The 18,168-nt window shown below is 39.6% G+C and overlaps 1 protein-coding gene across 4 annotated transcripts; it reads left to right on the top strand.

Annotated features, from left to right (window-relative positions):
- The first annotated feature begins 7,293 nt into the window (after positions 1-7,293).
- Positions 7,294-17,823, top strand: arfgap2 (ADP-ribosylation factor GTPase activating protein 2). Of its 4 annotated transcripts, XM_068739923.1 has the most exons (18): positions 7,294-7,371; positions 8,393-8,511; positions 8,763-8,835; positions 9,081-9,212; positions 9,767-9,847; positions 10,403-10,508; positions 11,278-11,328; positions 12,816-12,860; positions 13,399-13,451; positions 13,699-13,835; positions 13,943-14,074; positions 14,262-14,390; positions 14,493-14,645; positions 14,751-14,874; positions 14,960-15,044; positions 15,146-15,184; positions 15,747-15,871; positions 15,985-17,823. In XM_068739923.1, exons 1-18 carry the CDS (start codon positions 7,300-7,302, stop codon positions 16,003-16,005), a joined length of 1,677 nt encoding a protein of 558 aa, XP_068596024.1. In that variant the 5' UTR covers positions 7,294-7,299; the 3' UTR covers positions 16,006-17,823. The 4 variants fall into 4 exon arrangements, with proteins under 4 accessions (XP_068596024.1, XP_068596075.1, XP_068596140.1 ...); XM_068739974.1 differs by lacking the exon at positions 15,146-15,184; XM_068740039.1 differs by lacking the exon at positions 12,816-12,860.
- The last annotated feature ends 345 nt before the right edge of the window (positions 17,824-18,168 follow it).

The raw sequence follows: 18,168 nt of genomic DNA on the forward strand, positions 1-18,168 counted from the left end.
AATTTCATCGGGCCACTCACTTGGACGTCTTGTATGCTTCAAATGAACAGCAAGTTATTGATTGATGTTGTCATTTCCACAGAACTAAGTGCCCACATTTCATAAATATAAAGTGAATACCTAACACGATATGCTTCTGCTTGTGCAGAAAACTGGAATGGCTGGCCAACAAAGGCAGAGAAGACACTTCCATATGGAGGCACTTCAGGCAGAAAAGTCGGCAGCACACGGCCAGGCTCACAGCTTGTTATCGCCGGAAGGACTGAAACAGACACACAATATTATCTGGAAACAACAAATATCATATTGTCTTTGACTTTTGTGATTTGTCATACTTCACTCGTGTATCATCTTTGGGTTTGATTTGGCTGATTAGTGCTCTGTCTGCATGTTTTTAGAAAAATCATCAACAATTGAAGGAAAAGTGCAATAATGAGCGAAGGATATTAGTGTGGAAAACAACCTGATATATTGATGGTTAAGATTATAATATTGTTTTTTGCTTCATATTGGCACTCTAATGCTGTAATATATTTCAAATGACGTGAAATAAATGTTTTCCTCCTAAATTACAAATTTATTATAATAAATTTATGCTGTTTTGTTTTTTTCTTGCAGTAAAATTATGTAGTATTGCAAAGGAGGTTTGACATTGTTTTTGACAATCTACATCAAGAATATTAAGATTAAGATATCTGCATCCAATTATTTTATTATTAATAGGATTTTTCCGAAAAATCTATGAAATTTGTTAGAGAATGAAGTATTTGTTCAAGCAATCCAGGAATACCTCTCAAATGTTGATACCCATGAACGTTTTCGGTGATACAATTGTGGAAAACAACAGATAAGGAATTCCCCTTGAACTTTTGCGTTATAGTCAGACAGTTCAAGTAGCGTTCTTTGACCAAAGTTGCATTTTGTGTTTCAATAACTTACTCGTCAATGAAAAAAGCAGTGTCACTCTGCAGAGTTGTGATGTCCTATTGCCGGCGGCCACCATTTGTGTTGTGTTGTCTAGATAGTAGAGAGTGATATTTTCTTTGGGAAAGTCCTCCAACACGATTTCAAACACGTACACATCATCGCTGATGAGACCTACACCTCTCAAGGTGCATGTATCCTGCAGGGAGAGGTATATGAGATGATTTCAGGACTTTTAGCATGTCTTTTGTTCTTCCTTCTTAACAACATGGGAATGAGCAGCTAACATCTGAAAAATTGCCTTGAATTGGTGTCAACAAATATGCTAAATTTGTATTAATAAATCATCTGCAATCATAAAACAATGCAAGCACTATATTATAAATATATATATGGCAACCCATATAGAATGGAAAGAAAACAAAAAAAATATTTGAAATAATAGCTTCAAAGATTTTCTAAATAATTAAACATGGCATCTCTAATGTAAACTTGGGCATTAAAAGCAATACAATACAGTCATTTCCCACCGCTTGATATGGCATGAACACTGAAATAATGTGTATTTACCTCATCCAGAGTGAAATTTGAGGAGATTTCATTTGCAAACCGGCACCTTACTATATCTCCATCATCTGGATCATATGCCAGGAGATTAAGCTCTGAGAAACAGTTCTGAGGGATCCTGCAAGAAAATCCAGTTTAATATTTGGATTAAGTTTATTATCCAACTCAGCACCGTCTTGTCACATTATTATTAGGCCCGAGCGCCTATCCTAGGCGTAAGGGGCTATTGCTTTTTTTTATTATTGTTATAGTTGATATGACATACCAATAACTACAACTTTACACAATATTTCTAGCTATTTGTATCACCTATGAACAGGTGGAATTTTCAATAGTTAAAGTAAAAGCAGACAAAAACAAGAAATCTATTTCTGTAACTGTCTCCCTCCAGCGGGGCTGGAGTACACGAATTAGGGTACACATGGACATGACACCAGTTCATCACAGGGACACAGAAAAAGGCAACAGGTTAGTTAGAGTCACCAAGCACGTGTCGTCTTTCACTGTGTGTTGTTTGTGTCGCAGCTATGACTGAACACTTCCATTATGATTGATGTGCTCGCGTCTGACTGCTGTACATGTTGTGCCCATTACTGTACTTGTACTTGTTCCCCTTTGTGTGCCAGAGGGAGAGCTGATCTTAAAATTAGGTGTGATCAAGCACATTGTTGACACATTGCTATCTCGACAAGATATAAATTAATTGTGTCATTGACCAACATAAAACCTGGACCAACATCAATGACAGATTAGTATTTTTCATGTTCTTTAAATGATGGATCAGCCGATCCTACATGCACAATGCACTTTATGTACAATTGCGGCATGTATCATATACATATTTAACTGTGTAAAACTGCACTGTGTGTGGCAGTGATTTCCATTCTTTATTTCACCCCATCAGATATAAATTGATCAAAAATTGTAATGATCTGTATGTTCAGATCTGAGGACTGGGATCTGGAATATCACTGTTTATTACACACACAAAGATGTGTGTGTAATAAACACGCACATCGACAAAATGATTGAGATCAAAACAGTGTTAGACTGAATAATTTTTTTTAAACATTTAATTAAATTGATAATTACTAATAAACAACAGGGGGCAGCAACACACCATTGTTGTTTACATTGTAGTTTACATCATCCAAACAATAAAAAACACTGCCGTCACCTCTCTGTGACTGCAGTGATTGAATAGTGTTGGCATGACAACTAGTGGCTTGTCCTTTTTTACTCCCACCTCCCTGTCACTCGTCTACATTTAGGCCTACTGTAATAGCTCTCCGGTTAACTCTGCTTGCCATCTAAAGCACTGAGCACTCTCAACCATTAACCGATTTCCAACACCAGTTACACCAGTATTGACCAACTAGCTACCCCATCTTTTAAGCCCTTGTCTGTGTCTGAGTCTTGCTTTTGGGTGCAGTTATTTGAGAAACAGGGTTCTCAGAGAGCTGCTCTTCTTTATGTGCCTGTCAGCTCAAGGATTTATATATTTTGATTGATAAGGCTATTCTTGAGTTGATCCCGTCATATTTATCATCTCTTTTAATCAGAAATAATATGGCCTACCTCTACAGTCTCCACTCACAGGACTTTGTACACTTGACTGTCCTAACGCCTTAGGGCTTAGGGGCCGACAAGGTCAGAACAGAAATGGGGAAGAAAGCTTTTAGATTTGCTGCTTCAACTAAATTGGGCATTTTGCAGTCAGAGCTTCATCTCCAAAGTTTGAGATCACTGAATGCATGTAAGGCCATCATCAACCCCATCATATCCATGTCTCAGGAGTCCTAATGTTATAATTGATTGCTCATGTTTTATTTAACAGCTCTTGTAGAGTTATTATTGTTATTATTATTAGTAGTATATTATTATTAATTATTATTATATAACATCTGCTTTATGTAACTATGAGTTAAATCTGTTGTTTTTAACTTTATGTACTCCCAGGTTACCCTTTCAAAAGAGATCTTGGATCTCAATGGGACAAACCTGGTTAAATAAAAGTTATTATTACTGGCATAAACCCCTGGGTAAACTAAATTACCGTAAATTAGATTAGAAATTTTAGGCAAAGAAAGGAAAATGTTGGTACCGTAAATTAGACACTGTTGTGGTGACGGGACAGTGATTGAAAGTATCTAAGTCAGATCTCCTTCCGAGGGTCAGCTGTGCTTCAGATGTCCAGCTTGTTTGTTGATTGTTGTTGGATAACCAGCAGCAGCCAGCGGAGCTAGAAGAAGAAAGATAGAATTCGTTATTGCTAGTAATTATATTGATGCCATCACAACAAGCTATACCTGGAACTCACACAGTTGAAATGTTGATATGAAATTAAACGAAATGATTACTTATTCTACCCTTTGCTTAGTTGTGAATTAGTGAAATATTAAGGTGTTTTTTTTCCTTCTATTTAATAAGATACTAATGTGATTCTAAATTAAAGGTGCATGTGTTCACGGTAAATAAGTGTAGATTATCATTCAACAAAACCAAGACAGATTTAATTTTCAAGGATGTTCATGGTCAATAAGTCATAAAATGAGGTTTAGACTACTGTGAACAAGAGCTATTATGTGCAATGACATAACGTGGAAACTGAGCAGACTTGTTGGAGGGTTTTACTTTAAGTGCTGTCTATTTTTCAACGTTATAGCACATGCTTGATTATTTCTGTTCTGTCTAAATGTAGTCATTTTTCTCGTGAGCAGGACTTACCTCATTCGGAAGGTTTTTATAACAGATGGGATGGTCGCCGTTGTGAAGCTTTCAGATTGACACCATCTGCCTTGGCCTGTGTTATCCTGGTCTGTTTGTACGACACTGGACCTTCGAAAACTGATGCACACACCAAATTCACACGCGAAGATGGACTGTTCTTGACAGTTTTCTCTACCATTTTGTCTTTGGTAAAAGGTAACCTACAGAGTTTTGGGGAGAAAAAAAACAAACTATTCAATCTTTTCATGCAGAAAGGTGGATAGAGAGAATATTTCTGAAATTTCCATCACCTAGCAAGATAATTTTTCTTAGATTTCCCGGAAATTCTCCAAATGTAATACATAAAAATACTTTTATTTATTTTATAATGGTAGAAATTGTATTTGTTAAGAGCCTTTCTCAAATTTGTTACACAAATGTTTTTTGTGAGAAAACATTTTTGTTAGAAACTGATTTTGCGGGTTTTTGGACCACTTGAGGTCCATTGCGGATTTCTATGGTTGCACTTAAAAACCATTTATATTCTCTATAATTCTTTCAGAAATAACACAATTAAAAAATATGTGACTATTTTTGGTATAAACATTATTTTTTGTTTTATAAATGGCTTTGGGAACCCTGGGATAAAAAGATGATGGCATCGTAGCTACGTAAGTTGAGGGGTCCTGGACATGAAAAGGTTTGGGATCAGATTGTTGGGCATATGTCAGGGAAGAAACCCCGAGTCTTAGGCCATTTGGCCCAAGGCTTTAACAAAGGCTGTATCATGTTTGCATTAAGTTTCTATGAGCTGACTTCCTGCTCAAATGTTAAAGGTATGGCAATGACGAGGTGAGAGCGCTGTCTGGCAAGAACTCATCTTCGCAACTTTTCAAACGCTGATATTTTGAAGTAGACATTGTGAGATCCATGTTTGTGGTGACTAAATCACAAAAACATATTTTAATCTTAAACATGTTTTCCTGTCTCTAATGCAGTGTTTTTGTTGTTGTTTTTTGTTTTCGGCCTCATTTTTTTTGGAGCCCTGATTGTCAATTTCTTATTCCAGTAGCTGAATAGTTGATTAAAAAATATCTTACCTCAAATGTCCCATCATTATTCCTCCTTGGTCGGTTGAAACTTACACTTTGTCCATGAAATGTCTGTGTCAAAGTAATTCCAAATGTTGTGAACAACAGCAGGAGAATTGCACCTGCCTCCATGATGTCTTAAACAATCTGTTGATCAAAACTAAGGCTTAAGAGGAGGTTCCAAATGAAATATGCCAAACAGGACTAACTTGTCTTGTGCTGTCCTTGATGCTGGAAATAGAGTCACTGACATCTTACAGGATTAAAACAGGAATGCAGATTGCCCGCCTGACTTCCATCAACTGGTTTTAATTAGTGAGACGATACCCCAATCAGAGGGACTGAAAATCAAACATTCTCAACAATGAATTGCTTTGACAATGCATTCGCTGTTATCCTGTGATTTTGCATATGCCATTTTGCAGTGTGATGCTTCAACTATATAACCTTGCATAAGTCGCATGATTTTTCAGCTAAGGGCACAAACTCCTTAGTTTTCACTGTTTTCCTTTGTTCGTATGACTGCACAAAAATAACTTGACAAATGTTTAGAAAATTGAAGTTGCTTTATGGCCCCACGATGAGCTGGTGATGCATTCGTGGTGTGCCCTGCCTCTCGCCCATAGCAAGCTGGGCTCCAACAACTCACGTGACCCGCAAAGCGGAAAAGCCAGCGAAAATGGATGGATGAAAGTTTCTTTACCATTGTGAGAAACAAGGACTCTCGTTCTTTAATGTTGAGAGTTAGGACTATATTTCACCAACTAAGCTTGGCATTTGGCACTTAAAGAGAAAGAAAGAAAGCTTTATCCTTTGCTCAAGGGTACCTCGTCAGTGCTCTGGAGGTAGACTGGCCTCTCTCCAGCCACCAGTCCACACACCACATTTTGTCTATTTTATAGAAATGGCTGTAATGCCATCAGTTCGATAAGAGCCACACTGCGCCCTCCAACCTGTCCTTTGGAAATATGTTATGGTTACAGTGCAGGGGCGGGCTGGCCATCGGGAGGTTCGGGAGTTTTCCCGGCGGGTACGGGTTTTTATTTTATTTACCCAAACGCAGCCGTGGTTAACTGCAGCACCCTGCTTGCCCTCACAGCTCGCAGCCACAGCCGGTAGCAAGCACAGATCTGTTTGCATGTTATATAATTTCATATTACTATAAGAATTCAAACTTCATTCATTCATATTCTGAACCGCTTTGTCCATTACCGGGTCGCAGGTCGTACCAGGGCCTATCCCAGCAGTCAGCGGGCGAGAGGCGGAGTATACACCCCGGACAAGCCGCCAGTTCATCGCAGGGCCACACAGATTGTCTGTCTGTGCGTGAAGACAGACAATCATTCACAAACACACACACACCTATGGACAATTTAGTGCAACCAATTACCCTAAGCTGCATGTTTTTGATGTTGGGATGAAGCCGGAGAACTCAGAGAGAACCCGCGCAGACACGGGGAGAACACGCAAACCCATCACAGAAAGGCCGCAAGCCGGATTCAAACCTGCGACCTTCTTGCTGTGAGGCAACAGCGCTTACCACTGGGCCCCTGCTGTGTCAAAATGCCTAAAAGGCCTTCTCTTGCAATCTTTTTCTAGAGATACAGTATACTGATCCAGAATCCACTCCTGGATTCACCTAAAAAATTATCAGATGTCCCTTGACTCAAAACAGAGTCTAAAAAAAAGTACATTGATGACACTTGTTATCTTATTAAAATTAATGCACCTATAGAAAACCTAGCGTTTTGGACTAATCAAAGCAGCTAATCTTTGATCCTACTAGTTGACTGTTTTAACAGGGACAGACTATTACGGCATATACTTGAAATAGATGTGAGAGTAAGAAGTTAAATAAATTACACATTTATTGAAACGTACCTTTTAATAGCCGTGATTTAATTGCGCGTAAACAGATCCATTAAAATAAATAAATCCGCTCCATTAATTTTGATACACACGAAGACCCGTACTGACGTCATCTTATGTCAATTCTCATCGAGGCAAGATGGCTACGGATCCAAATAAGACTGAAATCCTTACCATTTTCAAAAGATTGAGATCTACTCCTACAAACAAGGTACTCGAATAAGATTTATTTTGTTACATGTTTAATTCTGGCGACGTGTTTTGTGTTGGCAATTCGGCGTTTAGCTTCATCTGTCAAGGGAGAAGCGACGCGGTTACCTTATTTGCCTCACCGTTAGCTAGCAAGGCCCAGTCCGGCCACAGACGTAAGAGAGAAGCTAACGGCTACTAGCATACCGGTAAACCAGTCGTACACAAAGGCCACGTATACGGTTTGTGTATATTGATGAGCTAACCATACGGGTAGTATATGTTTGGGAAATGGAAAGAGGATGTGTTGACAGGTTGACCCAATCTCTAGACACACGAAAATGCACTGAATTAACTACGACGTTTAATAATGTTGCAAGGTTTGACATCATTGAACCATATGTCGCTGAAGGGAGCAGTGACTGAACGTGCGAAGCTGCTTGCCGGCTCAGATGCGTCCTTTATGTTAAACTACATCGCTGCTCTGGTAATTTCATCTTAATAATGTTAAGCGTAGGTTTATAGGCGGCTTCATTGGAGTTTGCAGGGAATTATCCTATCTTTGATATTGCCTGTCTCCTACTGAAGTTATTTATTTTTTAAGTAATGGAGGACATTAATATAATATTAAACCAACACCAACAGAAACATGACCTCAGCAGTGAAAGTATAGCAGCTAGAGCTGGACCGGTAAGTTGTTTGAGACTTCTGAGACCGTTGCCTCCGTGACCCGGCTCCTGATAAGCGGTGGGAGATGAATGGATGGATGGAACTACTCTGAACAGATTTATTTCATATTGGTCCTGAAGAAATAAGGGAAGGTATATCTTAGGTTAAAAACGATTAATCATTGTTATTTAAATCTAAATTAGAATATGGCTTCCAAATGCACTGTTGGTAGCAAGAAAGCGTTGTCTCGTGTAAAAGCTTTTTTTTTTTTTTACTTGCATACAGTACAGTTAATTCAAGAAACTCAATCCTTAGTCTGAGCTTGAGCTTGCCAGTGTCTTCGTTCATGAAACGTTCGTTCTGATTTTGTGCAGGTATGCTTTGACTGTGCAGCCAAAAACCCCAGCTGGGCCAGTATCCCATATGGCGTGTTCTTGTGCATCGACTGTTCTGGCATCCACCGCTCCCTGGGAGTCCATCTCAGCTTCATCAGGTAGGCGTCAGTGACCAACAACAGTAATCATAGCTGAAATGGCGTAACGGTGTATTATTATATGTCGATGGGTGAGTCAGCTGAGAGAAAAAAGTTCTACTTCAACGACAAGAGTTTTGGAATGTTTCGGAGTTGTGTACAGGATCCTTTGATCTTTTGACCTAGTTTGTGAATAACTGAAAATCTTCAGACTTTAGACATGTCAGAACTCCAGTATTCTACGGACCTGGCATGTTCTTCCTTTTCTTCAGGTCCACTGAGTTAGACTCCAACTGGAACTGGTTTCAGCTTCGGTGCATGCAGGTTGGAGGCAATGCCAATGCAGTAAGTTATAATGAGCAGTCTGAGAAACAATGAGGCTGGGCAGGACTTGAAATGGATTAAAGAATTCAGCCGACAACCTCAGTCATTATCTACTTACTCCCGCTTTTCATTTCTGAAGCTTCACAGCAGCTTGAGTAGATAATGACTGGATTTTCATTGTCTAATGTAGCGTTGCGTGCCAGTGTTTACTGTTTGTTTGTTTTTTAGATGCTTTGCACTAACCCCCTTTCTCCTTCCGTCTTCAGACAGCATTTTTCAGCCAGCATGGCTGTTCTACAAATGACACCAATGCAAAATATAACAGCCGTGCAGCCCAGATGTATAGAGAGAGGATTCGGCAGCAAGCAAATTCTGCTTTGTCCAAATATGGTACAGATGTGAGTATTGGCCAAATCAAAACAACATGGGGAATAACCAAGATTCAAGATACTTTATTATCATTATGCGAGCATAATAAAATCGTGTGAAGGCCCACGGCTTAAGGTACACATAACATAATCAAAAACAAAAACAAAATTCTCTCTCTTAAGAAACAATACATATATAAACAAAGAGTGTGAATCACTAGTGCAAAATAGCAGCAGCAACACAGCAGGGCCGGCATAACAGGCTTTAATTTTACCTCTGCCATGTTTTTACCTCATGATTTGTCAACATCAGTAAAAGCTGTTTCTCAAAAATACGTTCTGGTGTATTCCCTAGAATTGTTTTCAGGCCTATTGGTACCCACAGAAACAATCCTGAGCAGATAAAGCATGGGAAGTGTATATGTGTCCTATGCATCAATGAGTCATTACATAAGAGTGGTCTTCATAGTCTATGAGGTTTTCAGTGTATAGCTGAGAAAGCAGGTGTCGTTCGGAGTCTGCAAAGAGTATACTTATGTTGGTGAAGTTGTTAAGCTTCATATGTTTTCCACTCCTGATTGCAGCTACGGATCGACTCCCTTGTGGGGGTCACGTCAGCACTGGTTGAGAAGAAAGAGACAGACTTTTTTGCAGAAAATTCACAGGTTTGTTGGTTTTTTGTTTTTTTGGAATTATTTGGTGATGCATTTTGGAAAACATTCAATCAAATGAACTGATTAGGATGATTAGTTCCGCTCATAAGTATGTCATTAATGACTTGCTGCTATATAACAGGTTACACATATTTTAACACTAACAATTTCTAATGTGCAATAGTAGCTTTCATGATTTGATGTTATGATGTAATCCCGGACCCCAGGAAGACGAGCTGATGCCACGGTATCAACTAATGGGGATCCTTTTTAAATAAAGAAATAAATAGTCTTATTGTAGAATGCATGAGCCAAATATCTTAAAGAAGAATTTTTTGCTGTTTGATAATTCATTACCAGTAATTAAATAATAATAAAATGTAGGTGCAAAACTGTTTTTAGTTCAGCGAAGCAGAAAATGCTGTTCCTCCAGAAAAGCTGTTTGCTTTATATCAAGACATCTGACTTATTTTTACATTCTCAAACTAGGCTATGCTTTCACAACAGTTTGTATTTTAGTTGTCAGAATTTATCAAGAAAGACATTAAATATTTGGATGTTTTTTAGTCTCCTAATGACTGGGCTATGGCGCTGACCTCTGAGTCAGAGCAGAATGGAGCTGGTGTCACCGCACAACTGATGGAGCCGTCGGCAAAAATCCAGGACGACAGTCGTAAGTAAATTGACAAGCAACTTCTCAGGGCTGAGAAAGTACCCCTGAAGGAAGTGCTGAGTGACAGTATTTCTCCTCTGGAGGAACATGATAAATTTGCATTATTGCAGGGGCAAAAAAAAAAAAACCACAACATAACCAAGACACAAAACAAATATTATCTGTATAATAAACAGCTACCTATGTGTTTATTTCAAACTAAAACAGCTTTACCAGTGCTAAAAAACTACTTAGCAGGCTGACTAATTGAAAACTTTTCAGCATCCATCTTATGTTCTGGTTTATAGGTGACTCCAGTGTTTTGCTCCATCACTTGTCACACATAGAAAACGGTACCCGCTTGCACAACCTGTTATGCTTTGAAAATTATCAAATGCTGCAGATTCAACCATCACACCACACACCAATATGTGATAGGAGGAAGCAGCTTTATACCACACAAGCTTTAAAATAAAATAAAATGTAGGTACCGGTAGTTTCATTTGATGTTTGTCCTTTTTAAGGTATAAGTAAAAAAAAAAAAGTTTTTCTTTGACCTTCTGGGCCGGGCCGTACAATGTCCAGGTGTGCATTAAATCAAAGTTTATCACAATATGTAATTTGTTCCAGTTTGAAGAGTATCCTATTAGAGCCCAAAGTATTAATTTTTTGCTGAAGTAGAAAATATTCTCAGAGCTACAAAAAGTAGGTATCCTGTGCTTAGTACAAAAAACACTTCAACTACAAATGAAGTCAAGAAAATGTATTGTGTTTTCAATCTGAATTTCAGAGGATGGACCCAGCATTGATGGTCTGAGCAAATCACCTAAAGCTTCCATTGGTGAGTCTCTTATGTGGAGTAAATTGTATTACTTCAGCAGCACTTATTTACTGCTTCTTCCCTGAGTCACTGTATGTTACTGCTGCATCACATACAGAATCATTGCATTGCTGTATTTATTGCTGGTCTATACTAGACCAGCTGCAGACATGAGGGACGACATGCTGGACTCAGAAATCCCTGGACTTCAGAATCGATAGTTTTAGTTCAGTATTTGACTTAAAATGTATACTGAATTAATATCAGAAATGAAGTATGCCGTTAAGAAAGTAGGGATAAAGTGGAGCCAAGAAAATAAACTGAAAAGGTTATCACGCTATGGATTTAAGATATACACACACACGTAGCCAATAGACTAATCCGAAACTATGCTTGTGCTTTCATGAGACATTTCCGGTTTGCACTGGTTTGTTTTTGAACAATGTTTGATCTGTGCTAAAATACTTCTTTAGGACAAGATCTTTTCGATATCCGCAATTGTGCAAAACCTACTGGTGGAGAAAACCACCATTACTGTTAAACACAGTGTGTGTTAAAAACATAAATAGGAGTTACGGTGAAGTCTTTCTGCACTCCAGTGTTTTCAGTTGAAGTGTTCATGCGTATCAGTTCTACATTTCCAGTTTGAAGAACTCACTGTTCAGTCTCCGTCTAAAACACTCTCACACCACTGATTTTTAACTGCGGTCCTTTCTTGGGAGGAGTCATTTGTCGCTCCCCCACCAACTTGCATAGTTTGATGCAGACGATCCGTTCTCAAGGTGGGTGTGTTGCTTTCGTACTTTACATGCCGGCAGCGTGTGAGAGGATAAAATGGAGGCATTAATGATCACGCACTCGAGATCTCCATGACATGTTTTTCTCCATGAAGTTTTGTTGGTAATGACTCATCATTTTTTTTCTTAGGTAAACTTTTTAATCCATTGATATTTAACTTCTTCACGGATCATTTTTATCACATTGTTTTGCTGCTGTTTCATTTGTTTGTGGAATTATACGTACATAAAATCCATTAAACAGGGTGGAAGGATACATTCCATGTTTGGAGCAGATCCAGGAGCTCTATCATCTCGAGGGACGAGATGGCGCTTTGTGCAGCAGTTTGTGGATATTCATGGCCTACGCCTATGAACCATAGCTATATCATAAATTATATTAAACATTTATTTTGTTTACTCAATACAATTGAACCTGTTACGATGGAAAAACAAGCTTTACCTTGTTGAGAAAATGAGGAAAAAAATGTATTTTGATCTTGGCTTTAACTTTTAATTCTAATGTAAAGATGGTTTGGGACAACATCTAATGAACAAGTCAGGACTGAAGCATAACATCTTTACAGTTAGTTTACTGTGGACATTGAGGAAGTGGATTAATTTATACATTCCTCCATGTCTTATTGGGTTGCCTTTCAATCATTGTTCATGTTCAGTCAGAATCTTGTGTTTTGGTTCTGTTTATGGGAACTGGTGTGCCCTATCCTGTAGACGATGCCATGCGGTTGTCATCACAGGACAGACAGCGATTCCAAGGTGATCAATTGCATTCTGTTTGTTGTTTGATGTCTCATCAGCACCACCCGTCTGCTTATCACGTTCCAGTAAAGCTTACGATTACTCTTTGGCACTTACGGCAAGTTGTTTGGTGAAGTCGCGCTTGGTTTGGACATAAACAGGGTCAGTCAGGCTTGCTTACCTTCAGCTGGTCAGTAAAAGCTTCAATCACACTAAACTTTGAAAGATGAAGAGCTTCCCAAAGCATCTCTAATTTCAGTCGCTAACAGTTTCTCAACACTTGAATTTCCTTGTGACACAAACACTTTCAAAAGCAAACTGGCTGAATAATGGTGTTAGGAGAGCTTGCACATTTCCATCTTGCTGGTGATGTTTGGTGATTAATAAGACCAGTTGAGAATGCTGCAGTGCACTGCCCGACCCTAAGCAGTCTGGAAACTAACAATGAACCATAACCATGTGTCCCAGACTCCCAGTGCACTTTTAATGCAATGTTTTGAATTTGAAAAACAATATATTGCACTTTTAAAAAAATATATTCCTACTTATCTTACAGATGTGAAGCCTTCCATCATTGGAAAAAAGAAGCCACTGGCAGCCAAAAAAGGGGTGAGTCCTATTTCCACCAAACCACTATGTTTCGGGATACCCTTTAAAGGCCCCATATTATGAAAAACGCACTTTTCCAGAGTTTCTACACGACTATTACGGTGATTTGGGGTCCTTATCAACCCCAAAACAGAGAAATGAACCATGCAGTCAATCCTTCGTAGTTTGCGTAGGTCTGCAATCACCTCCTGAAACACGTCTGTAAGAAATCCCTCTCGGCTTGACGTCACATTTCCCACTGATGCAGCTCGGTGTAAAGAAAGGTCTCGGTGCCCAGAAGGTGAGCAGTAAGAGTTTTTCTGACATGGAGAAGCAGGCCCACGTGGCCGAGAAGCTGAGAGAGGAGCAGACTGCCGAGACCAAGAAACACGATGAGGAGTCCATGTAAGGATCCATCTAGTCTTCACACATCATAACTGCTTATTAGCTGAAATTGCTCTTCGTGGAAGGTCTGTTGGTATGAGAAACCGCACTGGTTCTGGCTTTTTCAGTGTTGCCTCGATGCGTTTGGCTTACAAAGAGCTGGAGATCGACAGAAAGATGGAGGAAAAGAAGCTGCAGAACTTGGAAGGCAAGAAGAGAGAACAGGCGGAGAGACTGGGCATGGGCTTCGGGACTAGGAGGTAATGTCACAAAACCAAACCTTTTGTTATCGATGTGAGGTGAGCTGCAGAGGACTGAACGCAGTTTCCTTACAGCTGGATACCTTTCATTAGAACCATGATGTGAGTCTTCATCAATTGTGTGTGTGTGTGTGTGTGTGTGTGTGTGTGTGTGTGTGTGTGTGTGTGTGTGTGTTTCCTGTTGCAGTGTGGTGTCTCACTCAGTGATGTCTGAGATGCAGGTGATTGAGCAGGAAAATCCAGTGGGGGTCAAGTCTTCCTCTCGGTCCAAACTGGACATGTTCGATGAACCTGGTTTCACTTCTGGACCTCCAAAGTACACGTGATACCTGCATATTTTTCTATAATTGATTTTGCACTTTTACCACATAATTTATTAATGAAGTAGACACTCCTAATCCCATTGTGTGATATTTAGATATAAGGACAACCCGTTCACTGTGGGAGACAGTTTTGGATCCAGGTGGGATACCGAGGGAGGGACAGCCTCCTTTACCACCTCTTGGGTTCTGGACAAAGAAGACCCCAAAGAGGAGGTTACCATCTCTAGTATTCAGCCAATAGGCGAGAGGTATCGACACAGATGCGTAGCCCACTCAGTTTTTTGTTGTTCCTAAAAATGAAGCACGAGTGTTCATTGGACGGGCTCCGATTGTTGGTCTTTTGTTGAATCCAGACTTCCCAGCAGAAGAAAAGCTGAGGTGTCTCCAGTGTCCGAGTCGAGTGAGGCCCGACAGAAGTTTGCAAATGCGAAAGCGATTTCTTCAGACATGTTCTTTGGTCGGGAGACAAGTGCGGAGGTGAAAAACCGGTACATTGTTGTTTTGCATGACCGCTGTACTGGCCGTGCTGTTTCTGAACTGAGATTGTTCTTTCTTTTCTCAGTACGATGCAAAGACGAGGCTGGAGAACATGTCAGGAAGCACTGCCATCAGTTCAGCCGACCTCTTTGGAGACGGCAGCGATAAAGGTGAAAGTCCTGACATTTTGATCATAGCCCTCCTCACTGGTTTTACGCCAAACAGAAAACTGGTCTGACAGGTAAAGCCCTCTCTCTCACTCACTCAATAGGAGCGCCAGCATCCACGAGAGGTAGTCATTACCATCCGGGTATGTCCGAAACTGTAGCAGAACATATCGCAGCTGGTCGCTGTGTGTTTGTTCCTGTATGGCAGTTTAATAAAGATCGACTCCTACATCATATATTTTAATTCAGTGGATCTGGATTATCTGGGTCTGCACCACACTATACTCACTCATAGATGTAAACACGATGAATATATGTACATCTTTACATCATGATTTATGAGTGGTGAATGTTTGCCTTTAATCCAGTTTTTCTGTCTGGAGTCACGACCAGTGTTTATGCCTAAGACACTCCCCGTCCTCCCACCAAGGCTCGAGGAAATCTGTAGTTTTAAAGTTATAATCTTACAAATCACATTCTCCTTGATTCCAATCCTAATCTGGATTCACACCAGTACTTAATGGATTTATCCCCCAACCGCTTCTCAAGTAGAGTGAAGTTAACCTTTTTATTAAACGGTATATCCATTTTAAACTTCACTTGGAATTCCCTTTGGATAAGGGCATCTTCTAAAATGACTAAATGTAAGTGGGTCTCATGTCATAGATGTCACACTAAATGTTGTTCTGCGTGTCTTCCTCTTAGGGACGGCTGCCGGCTTTGACAGTGTTCTCCCCTCGGGTCCCGACATCGCACAGTTCAAACAAGGAGTGAAGACCGTCGCGGGCAAGATGGCTGTCCTTGCCAACGGGGTCATGAACTCGATCCAAGTGAGACATTCACGTCATTCTTTTGAATCGCACCAAAGTTACTTCCAGTCGCTTTCCCACAAATCTCGACCGGACTTTGACACAATGGGTTGTTCTACTTTCTGTTCTCTCAGGACCGCTACGGCTCCTACTGATCGGCCCAGAGGAACGAGCACAGACCCGTGGGAAGACTTACTAAGCTACCGCCTGTGTGGCGTCAACCAGCCTCTTCACCTACACCAGAATGGAAGCACGGGGATTGCATGAGGAAATGAAAATCTCCCTCGCCCTCTTTTAGAGACAGTTTTACAAGAGTGAGACGGTATTTCTTTCTCACCTTCTCACGAGTTTTATTTTCATGACAAAAAGCATTGACGGGTGTAATCTTTTTTTCAGTTATGTTATAATTGACTTTGGTCTTAAATTTCAAAATGACACCAGAGTTTATTCTATATTATATTCCTTATATATAAATCAAAGTATTGTGTTTGATTCATATTGTGAAACACATGTTCATGTTTTATCTTATTAAAAAGGTGTAGTATATATTTTGAACTTTCAGCATTAATTTTTACAAGAATCACAAATTTTATATTCAATTAATTTAATTTACACAGCACTGACAGCCATCGGATTCCACTTTGATTTGTGAGCTTCTAGTTTAATTATTTCCGTCTAGGTATAGGATCTGAAACATCAAGGTGCCACATATTCAGCCTCCTAGCTGCTAAATTTATGATCATTTCGACAGGCGTTAAACCAGGAAGCCCACCATACCTCCAGCATGGTTGTGGGTTTAAACCCACAAAATCAAGGACGGATCAAAACTTCTTTTCAGGTTCTTCAAATATGAGTCAGTTTTGCAGTCCCAGCTCAAAACAATGATACTGTTTTGACAACGCATCTTTATTTTACTACCTTGGAAGAAGTTTCTTGCTGACGTGTAGCTGGTTGAATCTGAAATCTTCCTCGACTGACCTCAACAAGACGTTTTATGTGCTGCCTTTTGTTCTTTTCTATGTCTCACATGCAGTCAAACCGGTCATTTTAAATAGCCGATGTGTTCAGTTTATATTTTTGTTTTCCCATAAACGTTTCTGACGCGCAAAGTAGTATCCACATCATGAAGCTTGTAAATACTTGTAATAGTTCTCAAACTCAATGCATGTTCAGACCAATGGTTCTGAGGGGAACAGCTCACTGATGAATCTCTTCCAAGGACTATAGCTGTATTTATATGAGCAATCTGGAGTGACACAATTGCAATTGTTGGACACAAATCAGATTTTTTTTCTTTTCTTCGGGGCTTTGTGTGAAATGTCAGGTTTGTTCTTCTTTCAGTTCAGATTTGAGTTACATTCATATGTAAAAGAAAAAACAGAACGTCATCCATCCTTTTCAGATTGAATACCATTAGTCTCACAAACGAGGCATTTAATGTTGGTGACGATCACTTGCAATGACTAATCAGAGTGAGTGAGACTGCTGTTTGGGAGGTATGGACACATTCATATTCGAAATGGGTACAGGTTACTAATTACAAATCTGAATCGATGAGGTTTTAGCTACGGTACCGGTAATTGAATTCTAACTTTCTTTCCTGTCACACCACAGAAAAGCAATATTGGTTTCTTTAAAGTGAAGTTGCTCCTCTCAAAATTTAAGGAGCCAACAGTCAATTCTAGAATGCAACTAAAACGATGTTTTAAGACTGACTTGAACGCACTCTCTTTTAGAGACAGGTCTGTTACAAGTCGGATTGTTTCAAACGTAATGTAGGGTGTAACGGCATTCCCCCGTGTTTGTGGCGGACAATTACTGGTAAGTTAATAAAAGCTGCAAGTACATCTGGGAATTCTGCCATTGCTCAAGACGCTCCTCCTGTGGCACACCTGTCTTGACAACTATCTGAGGATGACATTGTTGGCCACCAAAAAGAAACATTCAGTATGGTATTAAAGGTTGAACCTGTTTATCAAGTTCTAATGACGTCTGATTCACATGAACACTTCCCAACACCCGGATGTCAGCATACACGGAAGTATTGCCCTATTTAATCCTTTGTGCGTGTGTCTCAGCGATTGTTACGGAACACTCGTCATTCCCTGCAATGTTTGTACATAATGCTACGCATTTGGGCGGATCAAAATATAAATTTCCCTGCTGCAACTTCAAATAGAGGAACATTTATTTGCTAAATTTGACTATCAGTTGATTTTTTTTTTCTAGATTCTAGTTTTGTATCAAAATGTTATCACTGGAACAACTAAAGTAATTATTTTTAACCTGAAAAATTCCAGTGAGACATTGTAAATAAA

Source organism: Brachionichthys hirsutus, chromosome 1 (genome assembly GCF_040956055.1).
Source record: "Brachionichthys hirsutus isolate HB-005 chromosome 1, CSIRO-AGI_Bhir_v1, whole genome shotgun sequence".
In the NCBI taxonomy this organism is placed as follows: Eukaryota; Metazoa; Chordata; class Actinopteri; order Lophiiformes; family Brachionichthyidae; genus Brachionichthys; species Brachionichthys hirsutus.

Excerpts from the sequence above, each read along its gene's own strand:
- arfgap2 (XM_068739923.1), top strand. The coding sequence starts at position 7,300 with ATGGCTACGGATCCAAATAAGACTGAAATCCTTACCATTTTCAAAAGA. Across the intron at positions 7,372-8,392 it reads GATCTACTCCTACAAACAAG|GTATGCTTTGACTGTGCAGC; the intron begins GTACTCGAATAA and ends GATTTTGTGCAG. Across the intron at positions 14,075-14,261 it reads ATGGGCTTCGGGACTAGGAG|TGTGGTGTCTCACTCAGTGA; the intron begins GTAATGTCACAA and ends TTCCTGTTGCAG.